Source organism: Plectropomus leopardus, chromosome 16, assembly GCF_026936395.1.
Source record: "Plectropomus leopardus strain MGB_pleo_1.0 chromosome 16, ASM2693639v1, whole genome shotgun sequence".
Lineage (NCBI taxonomy): Eukaryota > Metazoa > Chordata > Actinopteri > Perciformes > Serranidae > Plectropomus > Plectropomus leopardus.
The window spans coordinates 23527316-23546347 of NC_142191.1; the positions used below are offsets into that span (position 1 = coordinate 23527316).

General features: G+C 40.1%; 1 protein-coding gene across 4 annotated transcripts in view; it reads left to right on the plus strand.

The window, feature by feature from the left end:
• ncoa1 (nuclear receptor coactivator 1) overlaps window positions 1-17506 on the plus strand; it is a 71940-nt gene extending 54434 nt beyond the window's left edge. For 3 of the 4 annotated variants that reach the window (XM_042504031.2, XM_042504033.2, XM_088089173.1), the window contains exons 16-22: window positions 8-176; window positions 1129-1449; window positions 2209-2310; window positions 3618-4050; window positions 5106-5274; window positions 5403-5592; window positions 7958-17506. In XM_042504031.2, coding sequence (XP_042359965.2) covers window positions 8-176; window positions 1129-1449; window positions 2209-2310; window positions 3618-4050; window positions 5106-5274; window positions 5403-5592; window positions 7958-8137 — 1564 coding nt within the window. In that variant the 3' untranslated portion in view covers window positions 8138-17506. The remainder of the gene's footprint in view (window positions 1-7; window positions 177-1128; window positions 1450-2208; window positions 2311-3617; window positions 4051-5105; window positions 5275-5402; window positions 5593-7957) is intronic. The other variant, XM_042504034.2, reaches the window with a different exon arrangement.
• Window positions 17507-19032: the final 1526 nt, after the last annotated feature.

Genomic DNA, 19032 nt, shown 5'->3' on the forward strand with positions numbered 1-19032 from the left:
TGAGCAGACAGTGTGTGCCCTGTACGCTGGATGAAGTGCTGGGCCCACCGACCACACCTGAGGGCCGAAATGATGAGAAAGCTCTACTAGAGCAGCTCGTCTCCTTCCTGAGTGGGACTGATGAGAGTGAACTGGCTGAGCTGGATAAGGCATTGGGTATTGACAAACTTGTGCAGGTAAGTGTGTGATCAAATATTGTGATATTTAGAGAGCTGGGCAGTGGATGTGCACAGTTCTACACAGTGTAGTGGGCATATGTGCAGTTCAGAAAGACTGCTGATTTAGTTTTAAGATCATTAAGGATGCACAATATTACTTCAGCTGCACTGTTCTAACCACGTACTTCCAACTTTATTCTAGCATTGTAATTTAGCCTGTTGAGAATGTACAGTACATATCAACTGCTGTCAAGGGATATGCTTCATTTTGTGCAATGTAACAAATAGCAGGGCTCCCGTGGATCCTTCAAAAGACTTAAAAGGCATTAAATTAATAGATTTAAACAAAATAAGACCTCAGTTAGTTTTAAAATGTCATAAATCAATCTTTCAAAAGTCTTAAAAAATGATTAGACATGGAAAGTACGATTTTTAGGAATTGTTTTTCTGGTGTGTAAAATCTGCAAAAATATATATATATATATATATATAAATAAGTACACTCAGAATGCCTCCTGCATTAAATTTAAGAAAAAGTCATGTTACAATAGAAATATATTTGGGCAAACTTTTCCCTAATCTTAAGTAATTGATGCTACTATGTGTTGTTTTTTCTTTAATTTTGACAACTGTAAATTTGGTCTTTGGTCTTTTAAAAAAAAAAAAAAACACTTTAAAATTAGGTAGGGGAAAAGTGGATATATTGGTATCGATTATTGGCCAAATGAGTTGTTTTTATATCAGCTTATTGGATATCGGCAAAAAATCCAATATCGTGCTTCCCTATTTTTTTTGTCAGTTTTCTTCTGTTGTGTTGTGGGGACTCAAATTTTTTGTCTATTTCCTATACACATAACACAGGTTTTGTTAAGATGAGTTATTTTGCTTAACAAACGTATTTAAGATGAAGAGTTAAACACTTAAAAAAAGTAACACATCATTAATATCTTTTTTTTCTACCTTTCCCCAGGGTGGCAGTTTTGATCCTTTGCCCCAAAACTTTCCAACCCAGCAACCTACTGCCACTCCAGGTTCTGTTGACTCTAAGCTCCCCACCTACACTTCCCAATTTACACCAGCTCCACAGGCCCAGTTTCCTCCAGAGTTGGCCACGGTGGTGGGGCCACAGGGCCTTGGGTTTGGAGCCCCCCGGGGTGCTTTCCCCGGTGGGACAACGGGCATCGGGCTGAGGCCAGGCATGACACGACCACAGGGGATCAACACTCAGCTCAGGCTGCCACCAAATCAACTGCGCCTGCAGCTGCAGCAGAGGCTGCAGGGCCCACAGCAGGTGAGGACACAGAGGTGGAGGTTTGTAGGGCTGCTGGATTATGGCAAAAAAAAATTCTCATATTTTTATTGATATTAAAATCACAGTTGTTTTGCAATTCTTATATATATATATGTGTGTGTGTGTATATATATATATATATATACATACACATACATACATATATAATTATTTATTTATTTTATTTTAAATATCTTAATTATAACCCTGCATTTTACAACTTTAAATTACATTCAACAGAAGTATCATCATCCAAACATTTGAATAGCGTGAGAGCTTTTCAGATTCATTCACACAATTAAAGGGCTGCAATAAAAAGCAAAGGAAAGGAACACCTTTGAGTTATTTTCACGCTTTCTGTGCTCACACACTTTGCTCATTGCTGCTGACTGTGATCGACAAATGCCGGACGTGTAATGAATAGCACAAAGTATTTACTTTTAGCTTTTTGTGTTAGTCTGAGTCCTATTTGATCATCATGAATCTTCTGATTTAATTTCCTAAATATTGATTGAAATGCTTTTAAAAGAACTCCCCACTTCCCTGTCCTCCATTATCACTAATATGTGACTCATCTTGCTCTCTGTCACTCCGCTCTTCTGTCTCCATCCCTCTAATGATATTTTTTCTTCCGTTTTCAATGATCTGATTTATTTCTTGTCTTATTAAATCCTGGGCTCCCTTCAGTCTATTATCACCCTCTCTCTTCTCGTCCCTCCGAACCTGTCTGACCTGTGTGTATTGTTCTCTGTGTCTCAGCTCCAGAACAGGATGGCAGGCTTGAATGCGTTTCCTGGAGGAGCCCAGCATGTGAACATCGGGATTCGTCAGGGGGTCCAACAACCTCAGATGCCCTCACAGGTGAGTCATTAAGTTTGGCTTTCCCTCACCACCCACTGCTGCTTTTCTACAGAGCCAGAAACTACTGAAATGATTTGTTTACATTGATTCAGCCACTTAAAGCTTCTGTAAGAAATATGTTTATATTTACAAAGGATCAAATCACTATGTATAGGGTTGCTAGTAGATAATTATCAGCTCTCTCCTCTCGGCTCTACAGAGCATTTCATTATCTCTTAGCTTGTTGTTTTGGTTTCACAGTCTGCAGTTTTGATGTTGGGTTTTTTTTTTTGAGAAAATATCAGTACACCTGAATATTGCATTGTGTCTTGAAATACTGTATCCATTTTCAAAAACACTATATCCCTTTTTAATTAATACTTTACATGTGAAGATTCTTGACAGTTTTTTACATTTCGTGTGGCTTTCAAACTCCCGACTCCAGGTTCCTCCATTGTTGCGATCATAGACTGTATATAAAGATAAAAGACATAGCACAGCTCCCCCAAAGTGAAGCTAAAACATCTGGATCGCCCCTGGTGGTTGACTGCAGCACAGGTCGTAGACCCCACCCCCTCCATGTTAGTGAAGTGGACATTGGCCAAACTAAAAAGTCAAAGTACATGCCAAATAAAAAATTTCAAAAGATGGTTTCTGTCATTTAAGGTTGTTTTTATCATCTTGATGTTTTTTTCATATTATTGTTTTTCTGGTAAGTTTTGCTTTAATGAAAAAGGGGATTTTATGCCATGATTGCTAGCTGTGTATGCTAGTCTGTTTGCTTGCGTTTAATGGTGCTGCTTGTGATTGGTCAGATGCATGTTTGGGTGGGAACTCCACCACCGCAAAGATTGCTACTGCGCAGAATCTGGCTCCCAATAATGTCAACAGCACAAGATGGCAGTGGCTGTATCTTGAATATTTTGGCTTTACTTTTGCAGAAGGGGAGATAAGTGGGTACATGTTTTCCAGCTATATATTCAGTCAGTGGTGGATATCTTCATTTTTACCTGTTTTCTGTCTGTCTGCGTCCAAGCACCACACATCATTTCAAATTAGTTGACACCAAGTTTGGAAGAGAAACTCAACAAGTAAGATATATAAAAACAAAGTAAGCTTCGTAATGTTTTCACTGGCCTCCATGCTGCTTTATACGCTGCATTTGTGACATTAAACGTGACACACCAGGTAAAAAAAAAGGAAAATAGAAAACAGAAAGGCATACTCAGCTACTGGCATTAGAAAATGAGACTGTCAGTTGTTTTAGTGGGTTTTCCTTTGTTTGAAAGACCCTCATATTTGTGCTCTTTTTACATCACATCTCTCAGCAGCCTCCACTAAATGCTCAAATGCTGGCCCAGCGTCAAAGGGAGCTGTACAGCATACAGCACCGCCAGCGCCAGCTTTTCCAGCAGAAGGTCATGCTGATGAGACAGAACATGGCAGGCACTCCAACCGGAGCCGTGGGGCCCATCGGAACTGCCAGGGTCCCAAAAGGGCCCTCAACAACGCCTCAACAGACGCAGCAACAGCAACAGCAGCAGCAGTTCAACTTCCCACCAGGGTTCAACCCATTGACGGGAAAATCCCCTACCTCACCAAGTCACTTCAGCCCCATAACCGGGGGCCCTCTGGACAACAAACTGCCCGGCAGAGTTCCCCTGAATACCCAGACGCTGATGGGCGGCGTGCAGGGCCAGTTCAGCAGCACCGTGAACTCCTCATTGCAACAGGGCCTGTTTCAGCAGTTTGGAGGGTCTGGTGAGTTTGCAATATACTAGATTTTTATGTAAAATCGCTGTTTGTTTTGCTACAGTTTATTGTAAATTAGGAGAAGTTTTATTTAAAATAATCCCAAATTACCAATTGTCTTGCCATGGTCATGCATCGCACTCTTTATGCCTCCATGTTGGCGGTAGTAGAGGCCAGGAGCATTATGTTTTTCGAATTGTCCGTCTGTACGTACATATGTACTTCTCTCCCTGAGGCTATTCTCGTGAATGCAATATCTCAAGAATGCCTCGAGGGAATTCCTTCAAATTTGGCACAAACATGCACTTGGACTCAAGGATGAAGTAATTAGATTTGATAGTCAAAGGTGAAGGTCACTGTGACCTTGTCTTCCTCAGTCTTGTGAAATCAATATCTCATGAACATCTTGAGGGAATTTCTACAAATTTTGCACAAACGTTCGAGTGCACTCAAGGATGAACTGATTAGATTTTGGTGGTCAAGGGTCAAGGTCACAGTTACCTTGCATTTGTCTCATTATTGTAAAAGTGATATTTGAAGAACACCTTAAGAGAATTTCTTCAACTTTGGCACAAACATTTACCTGGACTCAATGATGAGCTGATTAGAATTTGGTGTTCAAAGGTCAAGGTCAATGTGAGCTTGTATCAGTCAAATCATTTTCGTGAATGCAATATCTGTAGATGGCCCTGAGGGACTTTTCTCACAAAGATCTACTAGGACCCAAAAATGAACTGGTTAGAATCAGGGGGCGACAGTCAAATGTCAAGGCGATGGTGAGCTCATAAAACTTGTTTTTGGCCAGATATTTGGTCACACACTGACTTGGTGACACTTATCTTTGGTGTCCACCTCAAAACTGTGGTGATTGTATAGATCGTCTGTGCTACTCGGTTGAACATATGGGTGAAACATCCATGTTTTCACAGACATGGATGTAAAACTGTAACTGCAACCTGACTGGAGGCATACAACCACATGGCTGTATTTCAAGTTTTCATTATAAACAATTTAGAATAATTTTTCTGAACTGACCTAACTTTTCTACTTTCCCTCTTTCAAAGCTATTGCCCAGCAAGATCCATCTTTCCCTCCTGAGATGAGCCCGACCAGCCCGTTGTTGTCACCTCAAAACTCCACCTCCCAGAGTCCTCTGCTACAGCAAGCCCCACCCCCTGGCTACCAGTCACCAGAAATGAAGAGCTGGCAACAGACAGGCATCAGCAGCAACAGGTCAAATAGTGAACACAGTTGAAAAGTTAATGTAGATTTTAGGTGAAAATCACTTGTTTTACGTTTGTGTGTTACAATAAGACCCTCAGTGTGATGTTCTGTCTTCTCTGATTGTCCCTGTGTTGCAGCCTGTTCAGTCAGTCAGGACAGAGTGCAGGGCAGGCTTTTGGCCAGCAGGGGGTCTACAACAACATGAGCATCACCGTCTCCATGGCTGGGGGCTCAGGTGGTGTCGCCTCTTTACCTCCCATGGGGCAGCCGGTTGGCATGAGCAACAGTAACCTCAGCAACGTCGGTTCAGTGTGCAGCGACCAGCAGGTTAGTCACTTTTAACCTCCAGGGGCTTTATTTTCTTGATGCATTTGCAGTGTTGCTGTTTCTGTCCATGTATCTGATTCCATTTATGGTTCAAGGAATGCATTGCCTAAAGTTTGAAGTCCATGAAATATAAGTGTAGTTTATCTTTGCATTTACCGTATCCTTTTACCCTGGCGTACACCATGCTGGTAATGACCTCGTAATGATGGCATCTGTTGCTCATGTGTTGTACATTATATTTTCTATTAATTTATGTATTCAGGGTGTTTTGCACATTTATATTGTATATATGTTGATGTGACTTCACTGTTTCAGTCAATTTAATACAGTATTTTGTTACGCAGTATGATAGCACAAATTGACATTACGTTACGTACTATATTTTTTTTCTGTACATAATGTCAAAAATTCATGCAATTATCGAGGACATGCTGGTTTCACCAGATTTGTGTTTAATTTGGTTGTCAAATTTGTCTTAACTATAAGTAGTCATTTGTTCTTAAAAGTTAGTTCTTGAAACCCACAGATACCCAGTCTCATATAAAAGAAAGGTAACCAGTAGATCAGCATGGCCATATGTTACTGGCATCTCAGATATATTAGTATCAGTGTATTTCTCAGCTGATGATGAAATTGCACTGCAGAAATTCCAGATTATAAGTTTGAGGACAGTTAGAAATAGTGTTACATAGTCTTTTTACCAAAGAACTCAGACATTTTTCAGTCATGAAATGTCTGGCTCTATAAATGAAAAGCAACCAAGTGTTGGGGATTCCTATGAATTTTTTTTGTCTTTGTGATTATGTGTATGTTTGTATTGTGTGAAGATGCCTCCTTGTCATTTCTGTCTGCTTGCAAACAACAGAGAAAATGTTGTAAAGCTGCTGTGTGTTGGGATGCAACACCGGCATGATAAAGAACCAAGAACTAAGTTTTTCCAAACATAAAAACTGAACCTTTAACCAGTTAGACTTGAGGCTTCAACAGGAAGAATCGGGAAACCTGACACTCAGTATGTCTGTTTATACAAGGAGGATTTTTCTAATTTGGCCAGACAATTTTTCGAAATAACTCATTACGCTCTGCAGTGTCTGGTTTTTATCATTGCCAGGTTAGATAATGATCTTACGTAGTGATTTGATCAAATCGTTATATCGTTGTACTTATCTTTGTATTGTAAATATCTGTTCTCCAACATCAGATCAGGGGCCAATGAAGGCATATTTTTTTATCAGAATCTGGAATGTTTATGGAGCATACATTCCTTTGTTCTATGTCAGCTGTCACTCAGATGTTTTTACTTTCATGCAGAGCAACATGGAGCACAGCCTTCATCACTTCTGCTCCAGTAAGCTGTCTATCTCCCCTCTTTGCTGAACTTAAGAGCAGCTGCTGAGCTGTGCCTGCTCAGAAACACCACGCACCATATACTAAAATGCAGTATTAGACTGTTTATTCATTATTTATCAAAGTTATGAGCACTTCTTTCATTTCAGCTCAGTGTGAGTGTCTCCTGTTTTGCTTTCAGCTGTAACGCATGATGTTTCTCCGCCCCGCTCAGAAAGAGCAGAGGAGACCAGTGCAGAGAACTACAGCCACACTCGCCACTGCAAAGTGAAACAAAAGCCCCGCAAGCAAAAAACCAGCACGGCTTATTATTAATGAAGGGTAATCCACCCCAAAAGATGTGCAGACAGTGAAAATGAACACTCAACAGACTGCAGATCATTCAGGTTACTGAGACACAAGCTGTACCATAGCAACAAACGCTGGACTCTTAAAGGGACAGGGGCATTCCCTCAAGACAGCGAGGCCAATAAGATTAAAGGGACAGTTTGTCGTATTATTTTTTATTTTGTAAAATAAATAAATAAATAATGATAATAGGCGAATAAAATGAAAAACACCAAGGAACAGCTTGCATGCAGGTATTTTTTAATTAACTTTAAAGAAGCCTTCTTGAAGTGTGCAGCTGTGTTACAGAGGAGAACAAAAGACTCTGATTGGGACTCAGTATTGGCAGATAGTCGATATTAAATGACGCAGATCTAAGGCAAAAAAATGTGATCAGGACATCCTAAATCAAAGGTAGGGATGACAGGGGTTAGGCATGTTGGTCCATAGGTTAATTTTGCTACTCTTCAGTTAACTGCACTGCACACCAACCAGGTCTTGTGGGAGTGAGCTAGCAGCACCGCTCATTTCGTGTTTACTGCTAGTAATGCTGTCCTGACCCAACAGCGTTGCTGTGGAAATATTGTACCCATCCTCCAGTCTCCCCTCAGGTCGCGCGCCAACTCAGCAGCTCAATTTTGAGTTGCAAACCCCCTTTAGCATTGTTAATTATGTCATCGTGTGTCTGTAGGTGCAGCAGGTTCAGGTGTTTGCAGATGTCCAGTGCACAGTGAACCTGGTTGGCAGTGACTCCTACCTGAACCAGGGCTCCATTGGAGCCACGGCCTCCCAGAAGGGCCCTGGGGCGCAGGGCTCCCAGAACAACCAGGCCCAGCAGAAGAGCCTCCTCCAGCAGCTGCTCACCGAGTGACGGCCCACAACCCCTTTCAGCTCTCCTATACTCCCTCTACTTCTCACTTCTACGCCTCCTCCTCGGAGGTCGGTGCACCAGACCCATTGCTGTCTCTGTCTCACCTTTTGGATGGATGGATGGATGTTTGGACGACCACATGAGTAGGCTCGGAGAGGTTTGGCTGTCGGTGGAGTTCCGCAGCCTGCCCACATCTGTGCGGAGGGGACTCGGGGCTGGTTGTTTTTACCGCCCAGTACTTTAAGAAAAGACTCATGTCAGAAGGAGCAGCAGTGTATTTAAACCTGCCTGTCTAATCTGTCTGACAACCTGTCTGTCTGCCTCAGCCTATTAAAGGCAGTGTTGTCTTGCTGCTCATTCCTTGGTGACCTACTTCCTGCTTCCTGACCCAAGAAAACAACTGCGACATCATTGTAGATTTGCCAAGTTGTCGTCACTGTCAAATCAGGGCCGGCCTCCTTTTTTGTGTTTTGTGTTTTGTTTTTTTGCGACGGGACGGTTTCTGTCAGGCCGTCGCAGCAGCAGCAGCAGTGCATCTTGGGAGCATGAGTCTCAGCATACAGCTGAGCTCATCGTTTTAAAGTGTGGGATTATCCCACACAGCAGCACCTCTGGCTTTTTATTTTTGTTTGTTTTTGTTTTTCCTCTACCTGTCTCTCAGCGATGTGGGAATGTTAAGGTTTCAGACCTCTGTGGCATTGTGGGATAGAAGCTCAGTATCAGCTGGTTCTGTGACTGTCTCTCTCTATCAGCTACAGTGCCTGGTGGAAGTTTGAGTTTTTCCCAAGCTCTGCTTCTTCTTCTACATATTATTCAATTACGTCTTCTGTTTTTAAACAAATTTTGGGTTGAATTGTTTTGTTTTTAAAATCTTCTGCTCTCACCGTCGTCGTCGTCGTCGTCGTCATCATCATCATCATCATCATATTCACGATCATCAGAACAAGCTTTGACAACAGCAAGAATGGATTGGATGGATGGATGTATGGATGGATGGGAGACAGACGGGATGCTGCTCAGTTTGGAACTTACGTGTCTTTCTCCCCCTGGGAGGAGGTTTTATTTTTATTTTTCTCAAAGTATAAAAAAGAGACTGTTATGATTATTTAACTGTCTGTCCGTCACATTTTACCCCTCACCTCAGCAGCTGTGAATACAGAGCCCTGTTGGGTTCTATCCCTCTCTTTCTCTCTTTCTCTCTTTCTCTCTTTCTCTCTCTCTCTATCTTTCATGCTATCTCTTGGCCTATCAGTGTTGTTTGCCATGTGCACCATGCAGGCGGGTAGTATTGTACAGTACAGAAGGACAAAGACTTGGGGGTGAGCTCACTCTTCTCTTGTAACTGCTTTCCTTTAAAAAAGAAAAAAGTGTAATTAATTGATTACTCAGAACAGCAAAACTATGTATAATGTGATTCGATCCAGGTTTTTATTTTCTATTTTTTAAAATTCTAATAATGTCAGCTCATGGTTTTTGAGATTATTTTTTTGGCATCAAGATAATGTAATACCGCTACATGTTGCAGTGGAGGACGATGTTATTCCATCTTATCAAATGTGAAAACTTTCAAGAAATCGATTATAAAATATAGCTAGAATCTACGCTCCCTTCGGCATCCCATTCAGTGCTACAAGAAGCCACGATACTCTCCGAAGAAAAGAAAAAATGGGGTTGGATTCCTTCGCTTTTCTCTTGTGGTAACCAGGGAGCTAGTTAGCCATCTTCTCTTGCTTTCTCCTCTTTTTTTATTTTTATGTATGTACAATACTTTCAAGAAAACTTGTCAGACAGTACATGTGTTTGCAACCATTGTATAAAAAAGAAAAGCATAATATCTTAAACCACGTTCTTTGCTGCGATGACATGACCTCTGGCGATGCTAACGGTACTGAGCCGCATCCACAGTGGGCCCTTAGTCACAGCAAAATGACGCGATTTTGGATATTGTTCCTATATAATGACATTTAAGTAGAGGCTTTAGTAATAGAAGTTCCTAACAAAGATGTGATGGATGATTTAAAGCTGTCATGAAATTAAATCAAAACAGGATGGGTTGAGTCACCAAAAAAAATATTTTATTTTCTCCTGCAAACCTGTTTTTGTCAGTGTTCTGTTTTTTTGGGGATTCAACCCTCTCCTCCCTCCACCTCTGGTTCCCTGATGAAGACTTCACTCCACTGGCCAAACACACATGTAGTTTTCTGTTGACTACTGTTGCTCAGTCAGACACTGTCTCTCTGACAGACCTCTGTTAACAAAAAGATGTGCTATTTCTAGTGCACACTTTACCAGGAAGTTAGAAAAAGAAAAAAACCCTGCCGAGCCGTTGCCTCTAAATACTCTTTACATGATAAATTAATGTAAAGACATATGATTTTGATATTGCGTGTAAGTAATATCTGATACACTATACCCAAAGGTTTGAAGTGTGGGATGCTATAAGGACTGAAGTCACATATTTTGTATCAGTCTCTTAAAGGGATGGTTTGGATCTTTTTACGTAGAGTTGTATGAGGTGCTTATCAATAGGCAGTATGTTACAAGCAGTAGATAGCGGTCAGCATGCCTCCAGTTTGGAGAAGCAGGCTGGGGTACTGACAGAGAGGCTAAACAGTGTACTGCAGTGAAAGGGGTCAGCAAATAATGTATTTTGGACACATAAAAATGCCCCACCTAAAACAGTCAATTTCAGTTTAAGCGTACATTATATTTCAATTATTTAAACAGTAATTTACCATCGCTGAACACGGGAGCTGCAGGTCTACCACTGCCTTGATCACTTTAGCCAGATTTATGGTCTGGTAAGCAACATTTTTGAAGACTGTTGCGCACCAGGAGAATTTTGTTACTTTGTGAACAATGTCATATTTTGTTACCCAGTGTTATTGGGTATTAACATTCTGTAAACAGAAAATTTTGACAGAACAGTTTGGTCCGGGGTGCCCTGTACCTCATCAGGTAGAGCAGGCGCGCAACGTACAAAGGCTATATCCTTGTCACAGCAGTCGCGGGTTCGATTCCAGCCTTGGCCCTTTGCTGCATGTCTTCTCCTCTCTCCCCCTCTTCCATAATAAAGATCTGTCCTATCAAATAAAGGTCAAAACCCCGAAAAATAATAATAAATCGGTTTTGTCCAAAACGGTAATGCTAATTAATGGTTATCTGTGTTGTCCTGGTGTAATACGTTTAAGTAGCTTGTTGCTAATGGAGGGCATGGGTGAATGGGTGAATCTGAACCAATCCTTTAAAAGACCAAAGTCAGAAACATACACAAATGAAGTGATTAAAGAAGCTTCAGACTAGCAACTCCCATGTTCTGCAAGTAAAATTACTGTTTTTGTCAATTGAGTCCGGTGGCTTTGAAGCTAGAGATATAATGTCTTCATTTTTCAGTCAGGAATCGCTGTCTGATGGCAAGATAAAGTGGTGAAAATATTCTCGATATAGGATACACTTCAAGTGTTTTGATTATTTTAGGTGTGTAAAATATGTTTTGCTGTGGCCCCCATTCACAACAGTACATTGCTCAGCTTCTGCTGCGTTAATCCTCTCTGCTTCTCCAAACTAGGGGTGTGCTGGTCTACAACCACTGTATATAATACTCTGACCATGGATAAACACCTCACACAACCCCACTCCAAAAAATCCAAAGGATCCCTTTAAGGCCCTTTTACACAGGAGTAATTTCATTAGGGAATATCCAGTGATTTGTAACAACCACAAAGATCCTCTTCTGTCAAATCTGCCACGTCTCTACTCCAGCACAACATCAGACATTCCCTGATTGTACTACTCCTGTGTGAATCCTTTTTCTTGGTTCAGTGTTTCTCTCTTCCTTGTGTCGTGGAAACTTGGAGACAGTAGTGGAATCTGTGGAGAGGGTTTGTTTTTGCTTTTTTTTTTTTTTAAATTGCACACAGCACAGACCTCACATGCAGATATTAGGACGTTTCATCACCCTCTTGTAAATGCAACTACCTAACTCATCGCTCACATTAGGTCAACAACATTACAGTCTACTTCAGTGGAATAGGGCTTTCCTGTGTACTGTTTTCTTTTTTGTTTGTTTGTTTTCTTGTTTTTTTTACAGAGATACTTCACCGTATGCAATAGATATAGAGGGATAGTATGCAAGGTCAACATTCCACCCACCAACTCCTCCGACGTTGTTTGATGTGAGAACCACTTTGTGCTCAGCTGAAAAGCTCCGTGTGTGTATCTGTGCGTGTATACATGCAGATCCACACACTGTGTATCCAAACAGAGGCCCGGGAACAGCCATTAATCTTTCTTAATAATTTAAGTCCTACATGCAGGAAGCTCTGCCTCCTGGACTCAAAACAGAAAAAATATTTACTAAGCCTTTCTGAAATGAGTTGTTTTTGTTTGTTTGTTTTTTTCTATTTTTCTGTGTGTGTATTTATGAAAAACCATCAGTAGAGCATCTCTTTATTACCTCATTGCTGTTTTATCAGACAGGAAATCTGTCTGGTAATCTTTCTTTTTTCACACTGTGGGGTGCTCGTTTGATCAGTAACATTTTAATGCTGGCTGTCAAGCACTTAATAAGTCAAAAACAAACAGAGAAATGTGTGTTTGGAGGTTTTGGGCTTGACACTGATGACTTCAATCATCAATCAGTTATTCTGCAGAGATTTTGTTGATTAATTAATTGTTTAGTCTGTAAAATGGTAAAATGAAAAGTCAATCTCAGTTTCCCCAGATCCCAAAGTGACGACATTTACTTTGCACTCATGTAAAACAGAAAAAAGCAGCCACTCCTCACACAGGGGGAGCTGAAAGCATCAAATGTTGGCCTTTTTTCTTAATGCATAAACGTAAAAATGCTCTGCGGAACTCTAAAGAAAGAAAGTTGAATGTTGAGTAGAGGGCAGTGATGCAGTATTAAACTGAATCCTACCTGCAGTAGAGTAAAATTTAAAAATACAAATAAAAAAGTCCTCATCCAAACTTTTATAGGCACGGTTTTCAATTTGGATTTGCACTTTGTAGTAGGTGACTCCAAACGCAAGAAAATAGTTTTGGGAGAGAACGGGGACAAAGCCATTGATTATTTTCCAAAACAACAATCTGTAGACTTTAAGAGGCTTTTGATTGCCTTCACTTTTGCTTTGACTCATCATTGCACTTACTCGGCAGATAAAGAAAGAGAAGGCCCAGCCGAAATCTAATTTGCAGTTAATAACAAGCTTCTTGAGTGTCCAAACCTGATCTTTTATAGAAAGTTTGTTGATTTTCTGATCATATTTCTCACAGTGTGAATTCACCGGTCAGACGCTCCTGTGCCGCTGTTTGGTCGATGTAAAAATACTCAGAAGAGACAGAAGCTGCACAAAGTGGGAGAATGTAATTTTTTTTTATTTTGGAAGGATTCTGCCAGTTTCAGCCTCCTCTTGTTTATCTGCTCTGATGTTATCACACATACAGTATTGATAACCCCGCTCCCCCTCCCTCCTTCCTTTCACTTCTCTGCGTGGAATAGGCATTCCTATGGAAACAGTTTCCTCTACAACCCTGTTAACTGCAGAAAAAGCGACTGTCAGCTTATCAAAACATGCCAAATACAACCAATGTAATCTTTTCTTTGTAACGGAACAGCCATTCAATGGAAAACAACAGTCCCTCCTTCCTCAGTACAATTAACAGGTACAAGGTTATTTTATAACATTGGTTTCAAGATGTTAACATAATGTATATAACAGAGAAATGTGAATATGTATTTGTTCAGAATCAACAAAAAAGTAGTGCTCCGAGTTTGTGGTAAAAAAACAAAAAAACACAAAAAAACAACGAAAAAAAACAAAAAAACTACTCGCCTCAGTCATGTTTTTATTTTATGTTTTCTACTTTTTTATTTTTCTGATGATGTATGTATGTATATGACTATCAGTGAGTGCGTATGTATGTGTGTGATTAATACTGTATATCTGGTGTTCTCTAAGATGGAAAAGTGGAAGATGTCCTGGTTTGATTCTTTTCTTTTTACTCTTTAGACCCTGCACAGTACCTGTGGGTGTTTCAGATAACTATGCCAGAGAATGGTTTAGCGACTGCTGAATGTGATTTTACTGAGAGAGAAGCAGTGTGGACTGGCTTTTTGTACGGGTTAATTTAAAAAAAAAAAAAGGCCATATTATTTAATTTTCTCTGTTGTCAAAAGTTTAAGCAGATCTGGGAGAGTGGAGCCTTGGTTTTATGGAGAAGCATTGCCTAGTTGTTGTTGTTGTTGTTGTTGTTGTTGTTGTTGTTGTAAATGAGTGGGCTTTTATTTTTTTTATTTTCTAACTGTCTGACTGATGTAGCCTTTTTTGCATTTGTCAATAGTAAATGACCAAAGCTTCAAGATGTTTGATGGATATCATATGCAAACCTCATCATCACTGGACAAGACACTATGTAGCGGCCCTTTTTTGTTAATTTGGACTTCTCACACAGCGACATTCTGCTGCTGTTTGTTTTGCATGTTTGTCTTTCCTTCGCTTGTTACTTTCTAAGACACAATCTGTCCTTTAAAGCGGCCTAAGGCGAGGTCACTTTAGAGACGTATCCACTTTGCCAATGAGGTCTTTTTGTGCCTAAAGTGCTATCACTCGTTTACAGGAAGAAAGGAAAACATTGCAACTGATAGCTATGCACCTTACTGAAACAAGCATTTCCTCATGTTGACTTAGGTATGTAGAATTAAGACTGGAGCAACACTAATTCATTAATTTCATAGGCAAAGTATTTAGAGTTCCTTTACACAAACGATAAAAAGCCCCTTCAGTTAGTCTAGTGAATTTAGTTGGTATCTGATGACCTCTCCGCTTTTAATCTCATTCTTGGGAAAAGAAAACTTTTTTTTTCCATTAACTGAATACTTTATACCAAACTTGAGGTGCCTCGTGTATATACTTTCTGCAGTAAAGATTGCTCCTTTGCTGTTTAACAATAATAACCTTGTTAACCAGGGTTTTTTTTAAACCTTTTTTCACCTTTATAAAAAAAAAAGTTTAATGTATTTTAAATGACTTTTTTACACAAATAGAAGATTAATCAAATTATTCCAGGAATTTGCAAATACAATCTAATTTTGCACTTTATATCAGATTTACTTGGAGTGACAAGGCCATCAGAAACTGTCTCAATAAGATCAGTATTTGGAGATAGAATAAGTCCCCTGAATGTAACAAGAAAATTAATGAATAGCTCAGGTTCTTCATGAAGAACTTGACTGTAGTGAATACCCATTATCCAAATGATGACTAAAAATTGTACACACTTTACCTTCTTTGTAATGTATCTCTGTCTCTTTCTTTCTCTGTCTACACCAACCGATCCTCAATATAAATACTATGCCAATCTTCTTCAGGTGACCCCCTCACCCCCTCTCTTCCTCTCTGCGCTGTCAGCTAACACCTGGCGAACTGTTAAAAAAAACCTCCCGCTCAAACTCTCAGAACATTCCTGCTCGCAACACAGTTTAGCAACCGTCAACACTTAGCTCTGTAGCTACCATCACCGCTCGGCATTCACTTTCCTGCAGCTTTGAATGTGTTTTTCCTTAAACCAAGGTGAACACTCGCTGGTTGTGTGAGACTTAACCTCTGCTATCTAGCAACAATTGTGCACTGACATTAAATAACACTGCCTGTGTTGCTTGTCTTCTCCGCTTTGCTTGTCTTGTCACACTTCTGTGCTGCCTGATGTGGAATATGTTGTGGTGTGCTGATGATACCAGGACTGGGCCAGTGCTTGGTTTAGGATCAGGCTAATGTCTGGTGTATGATTGGGCCAATGGAAGGTGCAGTATATTTCCAATGTGTGGTGCACAATCGGGCCAATGTCTGGTGCAGGGCCTTGCCAGCGCCTGGTGTCGGATTTTTCAAATGTCTGGTGCAGGTTCCGGCCAATGTCTGGGGTAGGATCAGGGAAATACCATTCTCTGAATCAGGCCAATGCTCGGTGCAGGATCCAGCCAGTGTTTTGTGCAGGTTCTGGCCAGTGTTTGGTGCAGAATCAGGCAAATACTTAGTGCTGAATCGGGCCATTGTCTGGTGTAGGATCAGGCCAATACCTGGTGTAGGATCAGGCCAATACCTGGTGCGGTATCTTGCTCATGTCTGGTGCGTGATCAGGCAAATGCCTCATGCTAAATTGGGCCAATGTGCATTGCAGGGTCTTGCCCATGTCTGGTGCAGGATTGGGCCTGTGTCTGGTATGGAATTGGGCCAAAGCCTGGTGCAGAATGGGACCAGTGTATTGTGCACAACAGGGCCAATGCCTGGTGCAGGATTGGTCCAGTGCCTGGTACAGGATCGTGCTAATGTCTGATTCAGTGTTTGGGGTCATGGAAATTCATAGCAAAATAATTAAGTGATGTGTGAAATATATTCCACAATTGATAGGACAATAGAGATTGATCAGTCTTTTTTTCCTGAAGCATTCTTGCTCATCATTGGTCCAAACTGGTATTTGTGCACCGCTAAGACTCTCCATAGTCCTTTAACTCCCACTCATTCCTAATGCAGGTGTTCAAAACTAATATCTACTCTATGTGAACAGCATCAGTTTAGTATTTTTGAGTGCTGTCGTTTTGGGACTGAGGTTGGATACGGTTCAGAGACTTTACAAGAAGGCTTATTATTAACTCACCACTTGTGTTGTTTTGGGGGGGGATGGTAATGCTTTCTCTGGAGAATTTGCGAAAAAATGACCAAGGTTCCACTTTCTCCCTTGTACAAATTAATATAAATAAATATATATATAAATATATATTATACATTTTACTCATTTTTGTCCAGTTTTGTATATTACACTCATGTAAAGTTTGTTTTTAAAAGAGGCATCGGAGCAGCTATTACAAGACAATATGAGTGACAATGTTCATCTGGGAGAATTTTATGCATGTTATATTTTCTCTTTTTCTCTCTCTCTGTCTCTTTTAATACCCCCCAACCCCCCTGTTCAGGTGTGTAACGTGAATATAAAGAAATCTACCTTTTCTTTGGAATGTTGTAGACAATCAGTCTCAGGCCGGGTCCAGTCCCTGCAGGGAGTGAGAGCCCTGTAGGCTGTTAGACAAACAAAAAACTATTTTTGTTTGACAATTAAAAAACTCTTTATTTGCATCTACTGGAAGTCTAAATTTGGAGGTTTGTTCATTCATATGTTCGTGGCTGCTCAAGTTTACACACACACTTCTCTACTACACTCAAAACACAAACACCTCGTGCATTTGATCCCTCTGCTTTTTTTTCCAAGGTGAGGATGCCAACCTTGAGGAAATGATGCTTTGACTAACAAATCTATAACATCTATGAATGTGGGAATGCAACACATTGCAATAAAAGCACCATTTGAAATGCAGCATGTTGTCCCTGTATGTTTTTTATTACCCTGATTTTTTTTTTTTCATTTTGAAGAAAAAGGTGTTGACATCAACAAGTTTGCAGATGATGGTGTTGTTTATTTTGGACTCTGTGAATCACTGAATCGCCCATTTCATGCAACTAATGTTGTCAATTAAATGTAGTGTAGTACTGTAGAAGTACAAAGAAGCATGAAATGAAAGTATTTAAGTAAAGTACAAGTGCCTCAAAATTGCACTTTTACTGAACTTGAGTGAATGTTCTTGGTTGCATTTCAACCACTGGGTGAAGGAACACCAGTGTGTTTGATGAAAGCATGTGAAGAATTCTATAGATTTTTTGAGAAAACTTTGCCACCCCTCCCTACACCTATAATACAATCAACTGCCCTCAACTTGTTATTCTACAACAGGCAACCAACCTCTGCCATCCAAAAATAATCATTCGCAAATGTAATAATAATAAATAAACGTAACAAATTACCATTATTATTACCACTGGTTCTAGTATTGCGGTGTACTGCCGTTCTGCATGTGGTTTTTCCAAGTGGCTTTGCCATACCCCAGCAGAAGTCTGCTCGACTGCTGTGGGTAGGTACTTTCAATGTCAAACACTGTACTGTCTCTCTATCACATACTTTCAAATGTATTAAAAAGTGGAAAACTAGAATGTAATATGAGTGTTAAAGTGTCAATCATTTATGTTGCACTGCATGTGTAATTTATTCATTTATTGCATATTCATATTGTATAATGTAGAGTACTAAATGATAAAATTGCACATTTGTTCTAGGCACACACACGACGGCGAGTGTGCTACTTACTTTCAGCTTTTCAGATCACTGAATGCACAAAAGAAACCCAGAAAATGTTAAGAAAAGTCATATTCTGTCAACTATTTTAAAACAGAAAAAGTAACTGTACACCTTTTGAATACAACTTTCTCTCAGTCATAGAAGACTGACGAGACTTACTTGCCTCATTAACTCATCATAAAACACACTTAATTAAAACTGGACGGAAACAAAATAATCCACTCAAATCATCTTGGTTTCTCTTGCTAGTAATCTGGGCATTAGGGAGCACACTGGTCTGAGCACTGATCTGACACAATGTAATTTATTACTTAACTTAGAAGTAGTTCCACGTGGATAAAACAGCAGTTTTAATTTTTCTTTGCAGCTCTAAAACAGCACCCTACACATCAAGTTGTGCTGCTAAGTCACTGACGTGTGCTGTTTTAGAGCAGTGAAAAATAATTTATTTCTGGTAAATATTTTAATCTTATCAAAATGTCAGCAATATTATTTCAGACTAAAATTCCACCAGTAAAAATGCAACAGCTTTAGGTTTAGGGTCAGCAGTATACAGCTGTATTTTTTTTCTGAGGTATAGGTATTGGATTGGTACTCTGTATTCGCTTATAGTCAAGTTCAAGTATTGGAATCAGTATTGGAAAGCGAAAATTGTATCAAAATAACTCTGCTGGTAACAATACTGCTTTGTCGCTGTTGGATAATTGCAC